The sequence below is a fragment of the Mangifera indica genome, chromosome 11 (assembly GCF_011075055.1).
Source record: "Mangifera indica cultivar Alphonso chromosome 11, CATAS_Mindica_2.1, whole genome shotgun sequence".
Lineage (NCBI taxonomy): Eukaryota > Viridiplantae > Streptophyta > Magnoliopsida > Sapindales > Anacardiaceae > Mangifera > Mangifera indica.
This window is the reverse complement of record NC_058147.1, coordinates 5,084,584-5,106,403: the sequence shown is the minus strand read 5'-3', so window position 1 is coordinate 5,106,403 and position 21,820 is coordinate 5,084,584. Positions and strand designations below refer to the sequence as shown.

The following is a 21,820-nucleotide window of genomic DNA, read 5'->3' as shown; positions in this document are numbered from 1 at the left end:
CGTAAGTATAGCTCAAACAATCATACCACTTAAAAGAAGTTTTATTTACACTATTATTTAATTGTTTTATATTTTTCACATATATAAACACCCAATGTCACAATCTCATCATATTCACATATAACATCTTTGAATGGTTATATCTTCATTTTGGTGTAAATTCACACCTCAATAATATATATTTCATAAAATACTTGCTGTTTTCACCCACAATTTTACCTTAATGTGTCCTGAATTAATACACTTACTAAAAAATATCAATTAACTCTAAGTAATTAACACCTAATAAAATATTATTTAACCTCTTATTTCATTTACTATAAAATATTAATTAACTCCTTGTCATTAGCAACTGATAAAATATCATTTAACCCACTCAGTTTGTCTTTCTATATATATCAATTATATCCTTGAATGCTTGCATCTAATAAAATATCATTTAACTCTTTATACGTTAGCGTCAAAATCCATCGTTTAATTCCCTTATTTTTTTAATTGGAAATTTTTAATTAACCCTTTTAGGTGAAATCATTTAACTCCCTTATTTTTTTATTGGAAAAGTTTAATTGACCCTTTTAGGGGATTATGCCTAGTAAAAATGTTATTTAACCCCTCGTTTCATCCGCTGGAATTATCGTTGATCCTTAGACATAATTTTGCCTAGTAAAATTTCTTGTTACCTCCCTTGAAAATGCTTATTGGAAAATCACATGTTGCTCCGTTTCATCAAAACCAGGTGTACAGGCATGATTTGCCCTACTATGTTAATCATGTCTACCTTATTCTTTTTTTTTTTCCCATTTTATACAAAAAAAAAAAAAACACTCTCACCCTTCCTAGTTCACTTTCTCATCAACAATATACAAATCTTCAGTAGAAAAAAACACAAATCATTCAGCAATGAAATTTAAAATACTCATGCCCGAACGAAAAAACTTAAAAAAAAAAAAGAAATGATAAACATGTTAACAAATACACAAAAAAAGAATCTCTAAAATAAAATAAATAAACACTTTATACTAGCCTTTACACCTATTTTCATAAAAAAATCCTCGACAAAGAGTGAATTTGACCAGAAATTTTTTGCCTTCTAATGGATTCTCAGTTTGCTCATGGGTCAACTTCAATCAAAATTTATTTTAGATATTAAAACAAATTTACTTATATAACACTTGTAAGTATGTTTCAAAGATATCTTGGTCATTTTTAATGTTTAAATTATTGCCATTTGATTTAACTGTTGATAAACGCTCATCTAAATGACATTTGATTTAAGTGTTGATAAATGCTCATTTCAATGTCCATAAAATGTTCTTGAAGGATGCATGATAGCTTAATGACAATAAAGTAAATTTAATGTCATGAATGTTCATGCATATAAGAGGCACGATTATATATGAGTGAAAGTTATTGAATAATTGTAGTTTTAAAAGAAGGCAAAACATTATTTAAGTAAAATAAAATACTATCAACACTTGTGTATAAGGGATGCATGTTCGTTCGCAACAGTTTAAATTGAAAATCCATATAAATGGTTTGAGTTTCAAGCGATAGAATTTTGCACACATTTTATATAATATTACAAACACAATACAAAGGGGTTAAGAGTCAATTTTAAGTTGTTTAGAGGATTATTGCTCGAAATTGGAGATTGAAGATTTTCTTGATGATAGAGTACAAGTTAATAGGATAAAAATGTTTCAAAAATTGATGTTAAATGTATAAACTACATGATGTGATCATGATTGACAATGTCAAAATATCAAGACATTTCTTGTTTAAGTTATGTAATATTTGTAAGTATATGTTGTTGTTGGTATGAAAAATGGCATGACACGATGCAATCATGATGTTAAAATTAAGAAAATTGAATTTGGTATATGAAACTAATTAAAGCATGCAAAAGAATTTCTAGGATGATTTCAATGACCAAGGTACATAGAGCAATGCATGAGAGTATAGAAATGATGACCAGAAACCTAGGAAATTAAATTGCATACGCGATTGAACACCTTCATGGTGACAAATAGTTGTTTAATTGTGAGGATGAAGTAGAATAATGAATTGTTCATAAGGGATGAATGCATAAGAGATGAAAGATAGTAAATAGATGAAATGGTGAACAATAGTTACAAAGATAGTAACTCTCGATCATGCCCTAAAATGATGGACAATCATGCATAGACCATGAACTCTATTTCATAAAGTTGTTCCATGGGAAATAAAACATTAAATTACTTATTTAGCCTTAAGCTATGTACACTAAGGCATATGAACGAGTAGCATCATTAATCTTTGTGAAATAAGACAATAAATTAGAAGAAGATGTCTTAAGATGTGTGATGTGAGTTGCGCATTATAAGATAAGAACGTTAAGAGTTTAAGTTGTTGAGAAAGTCATAGACTATATGAAACGACTAAGGATATGAATGACAAGTCACTAATTGTATGATCTGTGGCACAAGGTTAAAAAATAACAGTTAATATAATATGATTTTTTACTTGAAAAGATTGAGTATATGTCAATGTTATTTGATCTTTGACATAAGAAGAAGATATCGATAGCTATTATTGTGTGATCTGTGTCTTAAACTTAAGTTAAGATGTCACAATACTATGATATGTGTCATAAGGATATTATGCTATTGTTGTGTGATCTTTGACATATGATAGATAAATTGTGTTACTATTGTGTGATATTTGGCACAAGGTGTCATTGTTTGTAATATTTAGCATAGGTTTATATGTCATTGTTATGTGATTTTTTACTTAAAAACTCAATGTGAAAACATGACTATCACGTGATGATATCTATAAAATACTTCATGCATATGCTCGTATGGGGACTCTCATAATAAAGTGTTTATCTAATAGTCTATGTGTATTGATTGCATTAAAATGAGATTACACTAGTTTATTCTTCATGTAAGCAATGAGATGTTTTATGGACGTACCAGTGGTAGGGACTACATTCAAGTGATTTTAACAATCCATGTATATTGCATGTGTGGAAAGGGAGATTGTAAGAGTTTTTTTCATTGTATAGTCAAGGTGTCTATGCATTTGTTGTCTTGTCTAGCTAGCAAAGCTAAGTAAATAAGGGGAAAAGCCTGAGATAGAGATAAGTAAGTCAAACTTTCACGAGAAGTAAAGTAATGAGATGAAATAAAATATATTTTCATCTAGAGAAAAGATGAGAGTAAAGCCCTAATGATGTTGTGTGCATTGATACGCTAGATAGAATAAAAATGAATGATAAGTTTTAAAGATGAGTTGTATGCATGTGACGGTATCTTATATGTCACATATTTATTGAGTGCTTAACACTCATTTATTTCTTATATTTGTTTTGCAGATAAGAGATCAATTGTGGGGTTGCAAAAAGAGGGAGAGTCAACCAAACTGGATGCACGAGGAGAGATTGATATAATCATGTGTTGTTTAATTATGTGTTTTTAAGTTCATGTTTTTATGCACATTTATAATATTCTAGTTTTTGACTTTATTATAATTTGACACATTTTACACATCTTTTAATAATAAATTTATTTATACTTATATATAATAATTGAGTTTATTTTCCATTGTATTGGGATTTGTTATTAAATGTTTAAAAAAATGTAAGTTAACATATTTTTTTAAAATTGTATTCTCTTCGAAAGGTAAGGTGTTACCATCCATCTCTATTTTAATGACTAAAAAGGTTTTAAAAAAAAAAATAGAGAATATTTTGGATATTCACCTCCTATAAAAAAGATATTTTAATTAACAATAAAATTATATGTATAAATAATAATATGTTATAATATAATCGGATCCTATTTTATTGTTAATTTTCAATTTTTTAATCACATACTGATATATCATCATTTATACATAAAAATTATGTACATAATATAACTTTTTAATTAATTATCCTGTAAAACAGTATACATGATCGTTGTTTTCCTTGTTTAAGCTTGAAATAAGCAACATCCCACCAATGAATACTTTGGTGCATAAATTGCTTTGAATGTGATCTATTATTTACGTTTACTAGAAACATTCAGATTTAGGTACAATGCTAGCCAGCTCCATGGATGGATATTACATATAAAGCTTATGGATGGCTTAGATTTCAATTCATCTGTGTTTGTTTGTAACTAATGAAGACTAATTGTGATTGGCAAATTATAAATTGGTAAAGAGTATTGACATGTGTACATATATTTGGTACACAATTTTGGTATACAAATTATGTGTAATTATATGATTGAGTATTATTTTATCTTTAATTCAAAATCATTCAATTATATGATAACACATTATCTATATATTCAAATTATGTAAAACGAGTAATGTTATGTATACCCACTTTTGGTGCACACATGGATGTGTTATCATGTGATTGAGTATTATTTTATCATTAATTCAAAATCATTCAATTACATTATGATACATTTATATGTGTACATATTTGTATATTTAAAATATATACACATAGTTTTACTAAAAGAAATATGTATACGCATAGTTATGTTGTTTGGAAAGGTCAAAAGACTTATTCCCACCTAAGGTTTAGTGCAAACTTTTAAAAATTTAAATACCCACCAATCATCCAACTTCTATTAATTTTCTCTGTTAGTTGTAAAGGCAAAACTATCATTTTATTATTAATGTTAAAAAAATAGAATTTTATCCCATTTTTCCTAGGTTTTAAAACTAATAATTTCACTATAATTTTAACTTTTTAAGGTTTGAAAAGTGATTTTTCTCCTATTCTTAGGGTTTTTTCTCTTTTCTCTTTTCTCTTTGACCATCATCTTTGGCATCGCTGACTTCTCTTCTTACTCTATCACCGTCGACAAAAGTCGAAGATCGATGAATGAACACAGGCGATTTGGGTATCTAAAACAATGAAGAACGAAGGTGATGAATCAAAGATGACAAGATTTGTCTTTGTCTTCATTGAATCGAATCCAAATGACGAGAATCAAGTTTGTTTTTTGTCAATTCGACTTCAGGAGAAGACGAATCACACAATGAAAGCTTTGTCTAGAGTTGATTTGGTGGATTGTGCTGATGAATTTGGTTAGGGCTTCTTCGTTTTGATTCGTCAATTTGAAGCGTTAGGGATTCTTTGTTTGTTATTGGTCTTCATCATCAACAACAACAAAAAATGGATGAGATGAAGACGACCTCAACCAAAGTCTAATCACTAGAAAAGAATGAGAAAAAATTACAAACCCTAAAGGTAAAATGTAACTTATCAAAATTAAAATTGAAAAAAAAAAGTAAATTTTTAAATTTAAAATAGATGAATAAGATTAAATTTTATTTATTTTAATATTATTGATAAAATAATATTATAATTAATAAAAAAATTTTAACAAAAATTAAATAAAAAATGATTTTTAAACTTACTAAATAAAAATTTGAAAATAGAATAAACCTTGGGTGGGAACAGGTCTTTAGGCCCTTTGAAATGCGGTTGTTGCAGACATAAATGGGAGGCAGAAATGTGTCTGCCTTAGCAGGTCTTACGTGATTTTCATTAACCCCACATGTTCCCCACTACTATTTTCCTTTTCGATAAAAACTTTATAATATACAAGATAAATTCTATTGAAACGTAAGTTAAAAAGTAGCCATTCAGATTTGTGAAGCTAATAATAAAAGAAGTTGACTTGACACTTTCTTCTTTTTCTGGGTACTTAATAATAATTAACAAAATCAATGCAAAATGGAACATATATTCTACATTGGAAATTGTTGTAGAATCCTATTATCTTATTATTACTATTCCCTTCCCTGTTCAAGTAGACAAAACTGTTTTTTTTTTGACAAAAATACCCATGATTAATATTTAATCAGTCTTATCAAATAATGTAGCATGATTAATCACCTTACCATAATTCATAATAAAAATAAAAATTGGTAGACGATCCCTCAACTCAACTACTCAATTTTTAATTAAAAAGATAAGGAAAATACTCGAATAACGGGGCTTTCAGTCACAGCAATGTGACGTATAATACGACGTCAGAGTGTCATAAGGAGCTTGGAAAGCTGGTGAGGGGGCGCCTGAAAGAAAAGAATAGTCAAGTCATGTGTATGGTGAGATGAAAGTCCACGTGGAAGATGATTATAGTTGCCAATCCAATTCCATCTCCATCAATTAATTTCGTATAATTTTTTATGGGCCCAGCCCAATTCTTCGATCAAATTCACTTGAGCGATAAAAAAGCCCAAGCCCACCTGGAAAAAACACATTCTAAGTTAACGAAACAAACAGTGCAACGCTAAACAGTAAAACAGGCACAGTGGTTCAATGAAAATGAAACCACAAATGGTCACTTTGGTTCTGCCAGTGAACCAGAGTTTTTTGTGTTAAAGTCGTTTAGCTTTTGTTGAGCAGATTGCCTTATCTAGAGCTCTGAATGGGAGTGGCCTTGCAATAGTTGCTCCAACAATTCAATCCCTTGTTGCTGACTCAACTGATTATAGAAATGGTAGTGTAGCTTTTGAATGGCTACAACTGACAAGAAACTTTGCTTCAATTACTGGTAGCTCCCATAACATTAATGGGAATCCCTAGTTGGATAATTACCTTCCATCGAGTCGAACTAATAGGTGTTAGTAATACTCTATAAAAATTTTACATCAACAAAGTATGTGAGCATCACATATTATTTGTGAACATTAAGATAAAACTAGTTAAATAGTCTTTAAACTATTAACTATTAAAACATATTTTAGAGTACAAAATTAAAAAACAAAATTATAACAGATTAGGTCTACAATAGACAATATCATAAAATAGGTTAGGTTATTAAATCAAAATGTTACAAATGATATGTATGAGAATTAGTAAAGCTGCTGGCATCAAACTAGCTCTTGAATAAACTCTCGTTATGTTAGGACTAATTGATTAAATAGTTAACTATAATGAAAAATATATCTAATACAGATAAAATGTAACAATATTGTTGGTATTTAAGCCCTTTTTTTTTTTTTTTTTTTGCAAACAACCCACGATTTGGATGATAGAACAAAAACTATTGACCAAGTTTCAAGTAAATCTTTTTATCTAGAAGTAAAGGACCTTGTTCAGGACGCCAATTCCGTTAAAAAGATTCTGCCTTTCCAGATTATTGTTGCCCAGGGGTTACAGATTCATTCCCTTGATCAGCCTTGTATCTTCCCATGGGAAAACACATTCTTGATTGCCTCATTTGTAATTGCCAGTTCCCTTGGAGGGCTGTTGGGAGGTGGGACTATCTATTTGTCTTCCTAATTCAGGGAGGATAATTCTTGCTCAAGCTCAGCATCAGCCATCCCTCTAGCTGCACTACTTCTGCTAGGTTTACCTGATGATTCCATCCACAGCACTCATCCACACATGGTTTGATCCTGGTCATCATGGGGTTGTGCATATCATGGAATGCTCCAGCAACAAGCAAGCACACTATCTCAACCATACCCTTCTTCCCTTTTTTTTTCTCCATAAGCTTAATGGGTATTTGTTTCCAACTAAGATTTATTTTTTATCCTTGTCAAATGATAAAAGAACAAAAAGGAACCAAATTGAGTTGCCAGATATTTGGAATTTCATAAAAAAAAAATATATATATATATATATATATATATTCAATATCTGAAACATCGCCAAGGCAAGTTTATCAGCTAGCATTACCTATATGATATCAGGAACAACAATACTTTTTCAATACTTGAATAGATCATCCTTACATGAAATGTAAATAGAGAGTAACAAAAGAAATTGCAGGCTCACAGGCATGTAATAAAATTCATAATTACAGATCTCCCCCATCATATTCCTATATACTGAATAAACATATCCATTTCAACAAGCAGCCACACATATATTTTGACTTTCCACTTTGCAGATCACTAGGGTTTTAGCCAACAGAAGGGAGATTTGTTCCATTGTGGGTACTAAAGGGTTACTTGGGTTTGCTAGCAGTAAACATCACAAAACGTCCATTTCTTATACATGTAAAACCAACCAGGCCACAAGCTTTGCAGAGATCTTCTAGTTCACGTTCAGCTAGGAAAAGATAGGTGCCTGATATTTGCATCATGCTCTGTAAGAGGAATTATACCCACCATTAGCTTAAGTGAAGACAACAGTTAACAGATATAATATCTATAAAAATTTAAGATTGGCTTTAAACATAACTTATCAACTAAGCTTTACAATTTACACCCTTTGTTAGCATTATTCCGAAGGGTGTAAACATGTTTAAGGCCCCATTTCAAACATTACTAAATCAGAAGATTAATGTTATAAAACTAGTCAGAATTAAAGGACTTTTTTAAGACCATCCATTCCAATGGAAGATGTTGAACTAAATCCACAATTGGAGCTGTGTATATAAAAGCAGAGAAAGCATACCTGGCGATAAAGCCTTAAAAATTTAAGATTGGCTTTAAACATAACTTATCAACTAAGCTTTACAATTTACACCCTTTGTTAGCATTATTCCGAAGGGTGTAAACATGTTTAAGGCCCCATTTCAAACATTACTAAATCAGAAGATTAATGTTATAAAACTAGTCAGAATTATAGGACTTTTTTAAGACCATCCATTCCAATGGAAGATGTTGAACTAAATCCACAATTGGAGCTGTGTATATAAAAGCAGAGAAAGCATACCTGGCGATAAAGCCTTAAAAATGGAATGAAATTATAAGGTCCATCAAGTATGAATGTGGAGGCCACAAACACTCCCCCAGGTTGCAAAACACGACTTATTTCAGCTACCTACAAAGTATATCCACCAAATTATTAACACTTATCTGAGGTACTAGCCATACAGTGGAATCTCCATGCACAAAAAATAATTTCCCAAAATTCAAGACATGTATCAATACAAAAGGAAATTTCTGTTAAATTCACCAGAGTAATGTAGAAACAAGATGTATGGTAAGATAACAAGAAGTGTATTTCAAAGATTGAAAAAGAAAATACTTACAGCTGTTGATGGTGAAGGCCAACAGTGTATAGCAGCACCAGCATGCACTGCATCCACCGAACTACTTGCAAAAGGTAGTCTAGAGATATCAGCTCTAACCAGGACATAGTTCCTAAAAGAGAAAGAAATACACAATCAGTTGTAAGTTTAGATTCTCAAATTATACAAAAAAATGTTTTAGACATTAAGCTCATACTCTTCAGGAAAGCTCTCTTCCTTCTTGATGAAGTCATAACATTGCTGCAGCATATTCTCTGAGTAGTCCAGGGCGACAACAAGAGAAAACAACCCACTCTTAGCAAAGAGTCGTGAGAACATCCCACTACCACAACTAGCGTCAATGATATTTCCACCTAAAACAGGCTTTAGGTAATCTTTCATCAATTCAAACTGCAATTAAGATCATATCATCTGGTTAGTAACTCTACCATTAGGAAGAATATGAAATGACAATGGCAAACTTTAACCTACAAAATCTACAAATTATTTCACATCAGCCATATGATGATAAACCGGCATTTCATTTTTATTAGTTAAACTGATCCAATCCATCATGTTTTTGGCAGTATGAAAACAAATTCTTTTTTTTTTTTTTTCAGTATCATCATCTGAAATAGAATACACTAAGATTTGACAAAGTGACTTTCTTTTCCTGTTTCCAGCTTAAGAATAATTATGGTTTCTAGTTTCTGCACTACAATGTGATAGGAACCTGGACCTTAACAGCAACACAATTTCTAACAAATAAACTGACCAAAACTAAGCAACAAGAGCCACACTCAAATCTGGAAAATCACTGCTCTTATATATTCACAGAGAACTCAATCAGTATATACACAAGTCTCTTACAGTAATTAAGATCAAAACAACAAAAGAAAATAACATAAGGATAAACTGATGATTTAAGGAGTCAGGGCCTCCCAATAAGCCAAAGACTGCCCAAACCTTCATTACTCTCTTCCCTTCTTTTCTCCCTCTCTCAACCACCTAGAATGCCCTTTCCATAACAAACTTCACTCCCCCACACCCAATAGGTCCACGTGGCATTCTTCCTAAACATTGGAATCTTCCAAAATCTCTCCTTCAACCATATTCGCCTCCAAACCCATTCTTTTAGCCTTAGGACCACGTCTTGTACACCTACAAAACCAGGGTTCTAACATTACTCCCACCTCAAGACACACCTTGTCTTCAAGGTAGAGGAAAGAAAATTGCATTTGGAGCACCGTGCATTTTCCCAAGAGTTCTCACAAGTGGGTAACTCCTTCCATTTGACTAGCCAATTAATAATGCCATTAGCATGACCCTCTCATCCAAGACACCTTCCGGTAGCAAAACCAGCTCCATATCTTTAAAAAGACAACTGGGATGGGGCTGACAAGGAACGTTTGGACCAATCCTTCACTTAAGCTATGAAACATGGGAGACCAAAAGAACTTCAAGAGGAAGAGCAAGACAGTAAGCCACTTCTCCAATACGCTCAGTGATCTCAAAGGGCCCATAGAAGTGAGAACTTATCTTTTCACTAGGGCATTATGCCAATGAGCAAATTCAAACTTGGAAAACCATATCTTAACATCCTATATCCATGTACTTACACATTTGATTTTAAGCTTTAACAAGATTGGCTTTAATCACAAAGAACTCAATCAGTATATACACAAGTCTCAAACGGTGAATAAGATTAAAAACAACAAAGGGAAATAACCGAAGGCTAAACCAGGTATTTGAGGAGTCGAGACCTCCCGATTAGCCAAAGGTTGTCCAAACCTTCATTGCTCTCCTCCCTCCTTTTATACCTCCCTTAACTGCCTATAATGCCCTTTCCATAACAAAATTCAACCCCACACCCAAGAAGTCCATGTGACATTCTTCCTAATCATTGGAACTTCCAAACCTCTCATTCAACCATATTCGTCTCCATATCCACTCCTCTAGCGTTAGGACCATGTCACCTATTATACAACTTTAAAACCGGGGTTCCAACACAATGCCATTAGAAAGAATGAATTGGTTTAGTTCAAACAGAAAAACATGTTTTAGGTTATAAATTTTCACTATATGTTAGGCCAAAAAAGCTAAAATATAAATTAATGATCTAATGAGTTGCAACTTCTTAAACATTTCATAAACGATGTTGTTGCTCCCATGAAATGAAAATGTAATTGAGATCATGAAGAGAATCATTTTAGCAAAATCTTATAAAAGAACATGAATATTTCAGAAATATGCAATAGAGAAACAGTATAATTATATACCTCCTTCTCTGGGCCTGGAAAACCACCCCATATAAAATTTTGACGCCAACCCCTCTCATAGAGAAATGATACTAAAGGAATCCTGATCCAACAAATGTAAATATATATGGTAATAATTACACTTCAATGTAAGATATACAATTAACCTCCATAACATGAATTGGATTATAATGACAAAAATGACAAAAGAGTAGAGATTTATCCATCCCAAAGAAACAAATAAAGCTAAAAACACACTCATGTTAAACAATAATCGATAGAGATTACACACTATTCTAAATCTCCATTACAACTGCCCATATATGTATACATGTTGACACTGATCTTAATTCAAGAGTGTATTACTGCTACATAAAGTCATAAATAAGCACTGCGATACCTGAAAAGTTCAGTTGATAAAGGCATGGATTCACCATAATCTTTAGCACCGCTAGCTGCTGTTAAATCAAAATATGCTTCCTTCCCACGGTAAGTCTTCTTACAAGTGTTACATTGCAAACTAGTGCTAGCTATAGATCCCCTGAAAGAAATCAACCCAATCAAACCAAGAACCAAAAAAAAAGGAGTATGTCCCTCTCTTTGTATGAAGAAATGAAATGACTTACACAGACAAAACCGAATCTCCAATCCAGGTCACGGGCTTATAACATATGGGGCAAGCTAATATTGTCTTGTTTGTGCTAACATCGTTTTCGACAACAATTGTTTCCTAAACAAAGACAAATTATATTACTGAAATATACACATAGTATAATCTTCCAAGTCAAGTGACAGAAAACAAAGTTGCAGATACCGATGGTTTAGTTTCAACAAAGGTTGTTGAAGAAGCACGGACTTTTGCAACAAAACCGCGTTTAAAGCTGGGTAATGAACTGGTTTTGAAGAAACATCTCCTGGAAGTAACGACCGGTTGACTCGGAAGAAATACGGAGGAGAAGTTAATGGTAGTAACAGTCGCCATTGGGTATATCTATCTTGAATTTCTGGTTTATAGAGTGTAGAACGCTCATTTATAGGATGTGGAACGCTCAATTTTGGCAACAGTGTTTATGAAAGCTGGAGTAGACGAAAATACAGAACGTGTCCAAACAGACCCCTGAAATTTAATGCTTGTGGTTTTGTCGGTTTGGTGGGCGTTGGGGCTCGGCATAAAGAACTCTTGTTTACTCTTTTGGATTAACAATGGGCTGAGATTCTAGAAGATGATACAATTTTTAATTCCAAGAATCAGATGCTCTCTGATTTTTTTAAATTTGGTCGTCATTAGCTAATCATTGTGGCTTCAAGAATATATTTTTTCCTATGAGCGCCGATGCTAACTACCCCATTTAATCTTTTTATTCTGTTTGTATGCGTCAATTCCTACACTATTTGACAAAAAATTTAAAAATAAAGAAAACCATTGAATTGGTTTCTAATATTAGATTCAACTCCACTATTGGATACGAAGTGTCAGAACTATGGATAATTGTGGGCCTAAAGCATGAAAACCCCAAACCAAAACCCACCCAACACCAACACCAACACCACCCCTCTCCCTTCCAAAGTTAAGTGTAAATTCAAACTCATATTTATTAACTTTTTAAAATTTAAATATTTATTTATTTATTAAATTTTATTATTATTATCAAAAATAAAATTTTCATATAATTAAAAATATTTTTAAAAAAACTAAAATTTTATCATATTTTTCTGCTTAATTTAAAAATCTAACAATTTTCTCTCACTTAAAGTTTAAAAAATAAATATTTTCCCCTTAGAGTTTCTCTCTCTTTCTCTTCAGCAACCATTTGCCATCTCCAATCATCGACTCTCTCTCTCTCAATTAGTCTTTGTCTCCAATAAAGATAACCAAAGAGGAAAAGGAGGGTGACTGGGAGGGCGAGAGCCGATGAATAGAGACGACAAACAGTCACCAAAGATAAAAATTTGGAAATTGAAGCAAAATAGGGGTGAAATTGAAATTTTCTAATACGTCAAGTGGGATAGTGGTTGCATATAAGAAAAATACGAGAGTTTGCAATCATACATTGGGGGGGGGGGGGGGGGGGGGGGGCAGGGATAGTGGTTGTATATAAGAAAAATATGAGAGTTTGCCACCATAAACTTGGGGAGGGGGGGAGTTCAATTTTTAAATATAAAAAATATAAGGTTACGCGACAAAAACAAAAATTTCAAAATTTAAGAATAATCTCAAAATATGAGTTTAAGTAAAATTTTTAAATAATAATTTTACCTATTATAATAACAAAAAATTTTAACATATAGTTGGCTATTTGAGTTTTTAAAAATTAACAGATATGAGTTTGGTTTATTGTAAACTTAGGGTGGAAATTAGTCTTTTGGCCTAATTTTAAAACAAAAATGTCAAAAATATATGAATTTAACAAGAAAATTAAAAAAGAAAAAAAAAAAACAGAAGCACTAGCTTGCTTTATATAAAGGTTAAAAAATAGATTTGATAGTTTGTATTCATACAAATCTAATAGATTGAATAGCTAAGATTAATTGTTTCAAAACAATATTATGTATACATATTATTTATATATAAGTTTGATCAATAATTTAAGTATATAAATGATATGTTATCCTATAATTATATGTTATTTAATATTTTAATTAAAAATCATTAAAATATAGGATGATATATTATTTATATATTTTAAATATACACTTATTATTTTATTGATTGTTTTACTGTAAGAATCTTAATCCTATTATGTTTTCTATTTGGGTGGTGAATATTCTGAAACATTTTGGAAGCTCCCCAGCATATTTAATGAATACTCTCTACATCCAAACCTAGTGATGGTCTCATCACACCGACAAAGCTATCTCGACTTTTTAAGCATCTAGACATAAGCCTGTGTAGTCATTTCCTCTCTGTTATCTTCCATTTATCTCTGGTCACATAATTTTGCCCTTATGTAGACTCCATGATATAATCCAGCATACCTAACTTTTGAATATTTAATTTAATATATTATTTTAAATATCTAATTAAAATAATAATAATAATAATAAAATAAAATTTTATATAAAATAATTTTTTATTTATTTACTTAACAAGAATTCATTAACAAAAAGTAGATTCCAAATGAAAAATTAGTACTTGGGTGGAAATTAGTCATTTGCGCTAAATATTTAATTTAAAAATTTGGGCTTATGAGGGATAATTTACCCAAATTGGGTAATTAAATTAAATATCAGAATTGTCAATTTTGAAATCCTTGCCGACAGGCCTTTGTTACGAAAAAACAATAATTTCTAGAATGAGATTGATGTTTAGCCAAAATTGAATAAATTTCCTTACCTTTTAGATGAGGGCCCGAGGAGCATACTGATAATCGTTGTCGCAGTTATTATAATATATGGTTAAATATTCAATAATCATCAATTTTATTATTATAAAATTATATGTATATTTAATTTTTAATTATATAATTATATAATAATATATAATTATTTATATATAAAAATTATACATATAATACTACTTATTTTACTATGCATGGAGGTAGGTAATTGTAGGTGAATAATGCGAAGTGTTGAGTTTAGGCCTGGCTCTAATTATGTTTGGTGTGGATGATTGATCCCTCAATAGATGTGAGCTTATCAACACCCCCCCTAATACCGCACATGCTTAGTATGTTATCACATTTAAATCAATAATTTTATTCAAATCTATTTAAATTTAAATGAGAAATGGTCATATTATTTAATTGATTAGTGACCATAAGAGCGATTATTAGAGCCAATCTCTAAGAATAATCCAAATTAAATATAATCTCCTTTAAGGGAAAAAAACAAAAAGCTAAAAGACTCATTTCCATATAAAGTTTGTTGAATTCTTAAATTAGTATTTGTTAAATAATAAAATATCAAACTCTCACTTATGGGTTGAAAAAATTAATAAAATCAGTTAATTTTATAGATAAAATCGTTATTTAATTAATAATATATTAAAAATAGTAAAACTTTATCTCATTTTTCTTCTTTAAATTAAAAAATTGATAATTTTTCTTAGGATTAAATTTTGAAAAATTATATTTTTTCCTTATTAGATTTTTATTTTTTTGGGAAAATTTCTTCGATGCTCTTTCACTTTGGTGACTAGACTCTCCCTTCTCTCTCATCTTCAGACCTCCCCCTTATCTAGCATCTTTGTCTTTAGACAAAAATATCGAAGGGAAGCTAACAATAGATTCAAGAGAGATTATATCCGGAGGGAAATTGTCGATTTCATGATTGGATTCTAATTATAGGAGAATGATGAGTTGAAAATGAAATCCTATGAGAAAAAATATAAAATTTTAAAATTTAATATAAAAAATTATTAGTTTTTTAAATTAAGAAAGAAAAATAATATAAATTTTAAATTTTTTAAATATTAATAATTAAATAATGATTTTAAAACTAATAAATTTTCTTAATTTTAAAAATACACAGATGAAAGTATGATACTTCAATATTTTTGTGGATACCAATTAAAAAATTTAATAACTCTTTTGACCAAAAAAAAAAGAAGCCTAACAAGCCCACAGCTGTGTTGGGCGTAAAGGTAGACCTGTTCATATAATAAAAAAAAACCTAGGAAATTGGAGGTTATAGCATTGCTTCTTTAAGGAATCTCCTAATTGGGATTGGGTATGTTCCAAGTTAGGTTACACTGGTGTGTGGGACACATCATTACTTTCTACCCATATACCCATCACAAGCATAAATTAATTTTGGATATTAATTAATTAATTGTTGTAACTTTATATTCTGTTAATCGGAATTTGATATGATTATTATTATTATTATTATTATTATTATGATATCAAAACTTTATAATTCAGTTTTAATGATTTAGATTGTTCAATTTTATAAGCAAATATATCCATGTTCCTCTATTAGCACATAATGGCATATCAATCGAATTCATATTTCAATTAGGCCAAAGGACTAATTCCCACCCACAGTTTGCTGATATTTTAAATTTTTTATCTTTTAATTATGAAAATTATATTTACCATTTTATAAACAGTTAAAGTTAACAAAACCCTATTCATTTAAAATTTTATCTTCTTAAAAACTAAAAATTTTTCCTTAAATCAAGTTTTAAAAAATAACATTTTTTTATTTATAGACAGTTTAGTTTTTAATTTCTGACGATATTTTTGGCACTATTACTGATACCCACTCTCTTCCAGCACTTCCTCTTCCTTTGACAATGTCTCTCTTGTCATCTCTCTTTCCTTCGATTGACTATTCAAATTGAAAAAATGAAACTTTTCATTTTTTGAAAAGAAGACGACTCTTTTTTTTTGGAACAACTATTGTCTTTTCAAACAAAGACGAGATTGACAACGATCTCATCTTTATTTGAAAAGATGATTTATCTCTTCATACGACGAGCGATAAATGAGCGTCAGAGGGAGAAGATACGTTGAGGTAGATTACCAGAGGAATAGGAACCATTAGAGAGAGAAATCATTGAAGATGGAACCGGAGGAAGCGATTGAATATTGAAGTTAAACCTTAAGGAGAAAAAGTGATTTTTTAAAATTTGATTTAGAGAAAAAATTGTTACATTTTAAACTTAAAAAAAGAGATAAATTTTAATTTATTTTTAATATTATAAATAAAATAATAATTTTATTTTTAAAGATAACAAATATAATAATTTATAGATAGATGAATGAGATTTTAGAAATTAAAATATGATAATCCCAAAAAACAGCATTATTTGGGCGGGAACTAGCTCTTTAGCCGTTCAATTATCGCTTTTCAACATAAAAATATTATATTTTGAGAGAGCCGCAGTGACTGAGAATTTATGGGCATTTAAGTAATTTACGAATCCCCGCAATGTCGCCCTTTCTGCAACTTGGGAGACTATCTTGTCCAACGGATCTCTTTATCGTGACGCCAACATATTCACTCACACTTTGACGTAAATACCCTCAAAGAACATATGCTTTCTGACGTTTTTCTTTTCTTGCATTTGAGTTTTTTGTTAAATTTAAAGCAAACTGAAAGGAGAATGAGCCATTTGAGTTAGGGAAAATATTGAACACACGTGATATATGCCCCACAAAATGATGTTGTTTCTAGAGAACTTGGCATCAAAGTCCTCAATCCACGTTGCTTTGATCACATGCTATGCATTACTTAGTATGGTCACCATCTCTTCCAAATAAATCACTTATTATTTTGTTATAAATAATAAATATTTCAAAGCCTTCAAAGCAGGCAAATGTTTCGCAATTTTTTTACTCTCCTAATCCTATCCTTCCCTTAAATCACGACAGATTGATGAAACTTTTTTGAAAAAAAATTTTATCATCGTAGATTCTCCTTTCTTAATTATCAGAAAAATATGGATTTGAATTATCTCAACGCTTTTAGTTTGACTATTTAGAAGATGAAAGTAATCCACGTGGCAAATGATTAAAGGGTAATGTAAACATCAGGGGCCTTTTAAGACCGGTTAATTGTTTCAAGATGACCGGCACGTGGCAGTTGAATGAATGAGTGAGGGCGGTACAAGATTCAAATTGTGTGAGTGGGAGTGGGACATCGACGGTTATATATCCACATTCAAATTTCCTTTTTTCTTTGCTTTCAAAGCAGAACAAAGAGTAGTAGCTTAGCTCCCTTCTCACTCATCATCACTCCCAAAAGCAAAATTTTAAAGAAAGAAAGTTCCAGATCAGGAGACGAGGACATCTTCGTCATTTCATTACATCCATCTTCTTTCCTTTCTTTCTCAGCTCACCTCATTTTAACCAAAACCACTCCACTCTGCTTTCCGCAAATCTTGCTGGAGAAGAACACCTTCTTTCTCACAACTATTTATATTTTGCTAACTCTCACTTCCTGATTTGGATAAATTTTATTTTGTTTTCTGGTTGAGTGAAAATGGAGAGAGCTACTCCAGTGAGGAAGCCACACACATCCACGGCAGATCTGCTCGTTTGGTCCGAAACTTCTCCGGCTGATTCACCTACTAACGCCTCCGCCACGCGCCCATCCACTCGCGGCCAGGTGCGTGTAATTTTTTCGTGATTTAGGTAATTTGCATGATTGCTTGTTTGTTCTGATTGGTTTTCGTGCAATGCTAGCCATCGGATGGGATCAGCAAGGTGGTGTTTGGTGGTCAAGTGACGGATGAAGAAGCTGAAAGCTTAAACAAAAGGTGAGATCTGCTTCTCCTTAAAATATAATTTTTTTTTTTTGGCAATAAATGTGTTTAGATAGTCCTGAAATTTGTTGGCTTCGGTTTGGTTTTATACAATAATAATTTCTTTTGTTTCGTCTGTCTTTTGTCTGTACTCTTCACGGTTTTCATTAATGTTTCGTGTGTTGTGTCTGCAACGGACTTGAGATTTTTACTTCGATTTGACTGACAATATCCAATCAAATTCTATGTTTCTTCTGCCCTTCAGGTTGATCTGTCCTATCATTTTCAATTACTCTCCCAATTTTGCTCGTTAATAGTATTACAAGATTTACTAAATCCGTTTTGCATCTTACTTGCAAGTAGAAATCGGATTGGTTGTGTTGGAATTTTTTTATATCCGAGTATAATCCCTTCGGTTTAATCCGTTGTATTTAGATCTAACATAGGGGATCTTGTGTTAGCTTCCACATCTATATCAATAGAATCGATATAAATTTTAGAAAAGTGTCAACTAATTAGAGTGTTTTTTTAGGAAACTAAGTAAATGAATACAAGAAATTTTGAATAGCGGTCTTCAAATTCTAAATGATGTTGTTTGGCCTCTTATCTGATTAAGTGCAATGCTGGCGACTGTTTCCCAATTACATGATCTTTTTTTAGCCATGACATACATGGCTTATTAAACATCAGATAAATTTATACTGTTTTAAGTTTCGAGATAAACAACTCAAAATTTCGGCTTCTAGTTGTTTCTCTGGCAGTTGAGCTAATCATCGTGTGTGGGTGTGCTTAGTGTGGCTATGTAATAGTAGAAAACATAAAAAACAAGGGAGATGTAGGCTATTTGGTCAATGGGATAGAATGTTCAAAAACACATGTTATTATGGTTGTTTTATGTAAGACTTAAGAAACTATTGATGTTGTACTACTTTGCAGGAAACCTTGTTCAGGGTACAAAATGAAAGAGATGACTGGTAGTGGCATTTTTGCAGCTGGTGGAGAAGATGATACATTAGAATCTGATAGTGCCAATCCAACTCCAAATAACAGAACGGGAATACGCATGTATCAGGTATCTATGAAGTTCGTGCAGATTTTAAAGTCATGCTTTTGTTTTCATATAATTAGAAATTTGGAACAAAATGATATACTATCTAGTAACTGAAAATTTTGATAAACTGACGTTTGGATTTACCAGCAAGCAATTGCTGGAATCAGTCATATCTCATTTGGTGAGGAAGATAGTGTTTCCCCGAAGAAGCCTACTACCATACCTGAGGTGGCTAAGCAGCGTGAGCTAAGTGGGACTCTAGAAAGTGAGGCAGAGGCAAAGTTGCAAAAGCAGATATCTGAATCTAAGTGCAAGGAGCTTAGTGGACATGATATCTTTGCACCCCCTCCAGAAATTTTACCACGGCCAGCTGTGCGCTCCTTGGCTTATAAGGAAAATTTTAACTTGGGGGAACCCGCTGCACAAAATGTACGAGCATCTGTTAATGACTCTGACATGAGTGAATTGTGTGTATGCATACAAAATTGCTTTATTTCTTACCTCCTCTCTTCTCTCTCTCTTAATGGACTTTTTAAGCATTCAATTGGGAGATAGGTTGAATAGGCAATCATGCCCGCTAGAAGATTAGAATTAATTGAATACATGCTTCACTTTATTTTAAAGATAAAATGGTTCCCTAAAGTTATGCCATATGTTTCCAATAATTTATCTCTATATATTGGTGTTCGTTTCAGATAGTTTGGATGCATGTATTGAGTGACTAAGAACATGTCTATGAGAATATTTATGATACTAGTTGCACAATGCTGGGACCAGGAAGTTGGGTTTTGATTTTGATTCAATTTTACCTGTGTGGATATGGCTTTTTCTATTTATTTGATAGTCATCTTAGTTTATAAATATGCATTTGTTTCTTGTGATTCTCATCTTTCTCTTCTGAATGTGTATCCTACTTGTTTTTTGCTTCATGTAAACTGAATTCACATACTTGACTTCACCTTAGCCTGGATCTAATTATATGTCTTGCTGGATGTTAGAGCAATGAAATGCCTAGTGAGGACTCTGGTATGAAGACGGCAAAGAAGATCTATGACAAGAAATTTGCCGAGCTTTCTGGAAACAACGTATTCAAGGGTGATGCTCCTCCGTCATCTACAGAGAAGCCATTAAGTGTGGCAAAACTGCGGGAGATGAGTGGCAGTGACATATTTGCTGATGGGAAGGTGGAGTCTCGAGACTATTTGGGCGGGGTACGCAAGCCTCCAGGTGGCGAGAGCAGCATTGCCTTGGTTTAACTTGTTAGGTCTAACTTGGTTATTTTTATACTTTGTGCCTGGTTTTTTGTTATTCCCAGTGGTGGTGGTGTGATTATATTATTTGACCTTTCCTAGCGGGTTTTGGGAATCTTGTTCTAGGTTTTAACATGTTGCCAGAGCTATGGACTGTCTGCCAATTGGGTTTGTTTGTCCATAATCTTGTGCTTTTTTCAGTGCTTGTTTTAGTCAAATTTGTGGTCCTTTCTCCAGGTTTAATTTTATTGTTTAGTACTACATTTGTTATCATTAATATTATTTGTGATTTTAGTTCCAACTGTTTTAACCTATTTCTTTAATCAACAATGTGCTTGCCTAACGTTCAATTTAAATTTATTGAGTATATTGTTCTTGTGCCCGACTTTAACCAGCACCCTTTTAAATCAAGAACAGCCTTTTTATATTCCGACGTTACTTGCAGTTATGCTAGCTGAATTGATTTTCATACAAGTTTTTCACACAAGTAATGTGTCATCTAGAAGCAACTGAAATTTCTTGGCTGCACTTACCCCAAAAAAAAAAAAAAAAGAATTTCCTGGTTGCTTCAAATCGGTTACAATGAAGAAGCGGTGAAATTTGGGCGGTGGTGAATTTGCGGAAAGTTAAAGACGGTCGGGTGGAATTTTGACTTTGAAAAGATTTGTTTGATATTAAATAATTTTAAATTAAATAAAATAATATATATTATTTATACATCTAAATTATAAAAAATATATATATAATATTACTCTCGCCTCTCATGATATCCTAGTTGTAAATAAGGGAAATTATCTACACTTTTTGACCATGTAATTCCAAGGCCAGCTTTTTCAATGAACAATTCTCTAAATTATTGATATATGCACCATCTTTTCAGAACTTGGTTTACATGTTATTTGACACGCAATTTTTTTTACCAAATAACCAGTATGTTGTCGACAACTTCACCCAATCGGTCACTCGTGGACAAAATTAAACTTTTTCTTTTGAAGTAATATTTCATAAACATATATATATATAATAAAACAATAAACACAAATAATAAACATAAATTTATATAAAAATAATAATATATTACAATATGATTAAGTGATTTTAAATTAAAAATATAA

At 31.6% G+C, this 21,820-nt stretch overlaps 2 protein-coding genes across 2 annotated transcripts; one reads left to right on the top strand and one right to left on the bottom strand.

Annotated features, from left to right (window-relative positions):
- Positions 1-7,685: 7,685 nt before the first annotated feature.
- Positions 7,686-12,456, bottom strand: LOC123228600 (uncharacterized methyltransferase At1g78140, chloroplastic-like). Its single transcript, XM_044654029.1, has 8 exons — positions 12,030-12,456; positions 11,842-11,945; positions 11,616-11,756; positions 11,237-11,318; positions 9,175-9,368; positions 8,979-9,090; positions 8,660-8,767; positions 7,686-8,087 (listed from the first exon to the last, which is right to left on the bottom strand). The coding sequence occupies exons 1-8, from the start codon at positions 12,195-12,197 to the stop codon at positions 7,947-7,949; spliced, it is 1,050 nt and encodes a 349-aa protein (XP_044509964.1). The 5' UTR covers positions 12,198-12,456; the 3' UTR covers positions 7,686-7,946.
- A 5,365-nt stretch (positions 12,457-17,821) lies between these two features.
- Positions 17,822-21,006, top strand: LOC123228847. The gene is made up of 5 exons (XM_044654320.1): positions 17,822-18,268; positions 18,346-18,419; positions 19,341-19,476; positions 19,603-19,884; positions 20,454-21,006. The coding sequence occupies exons 1-5, from the start codon at positions 18,143-18,145 to the stop codon at positions 20,709-20,711; spliced, it is 876 nt and encodes a 291-aa protein (XP_044510255.1). The 5' UTR covers positions 17,822-18,142; the 3' UTR covers positions 20,712-21,006.
- The last annotated feature ends 814 nt before the right edge of the window (positions 21,007-21,820 follow it).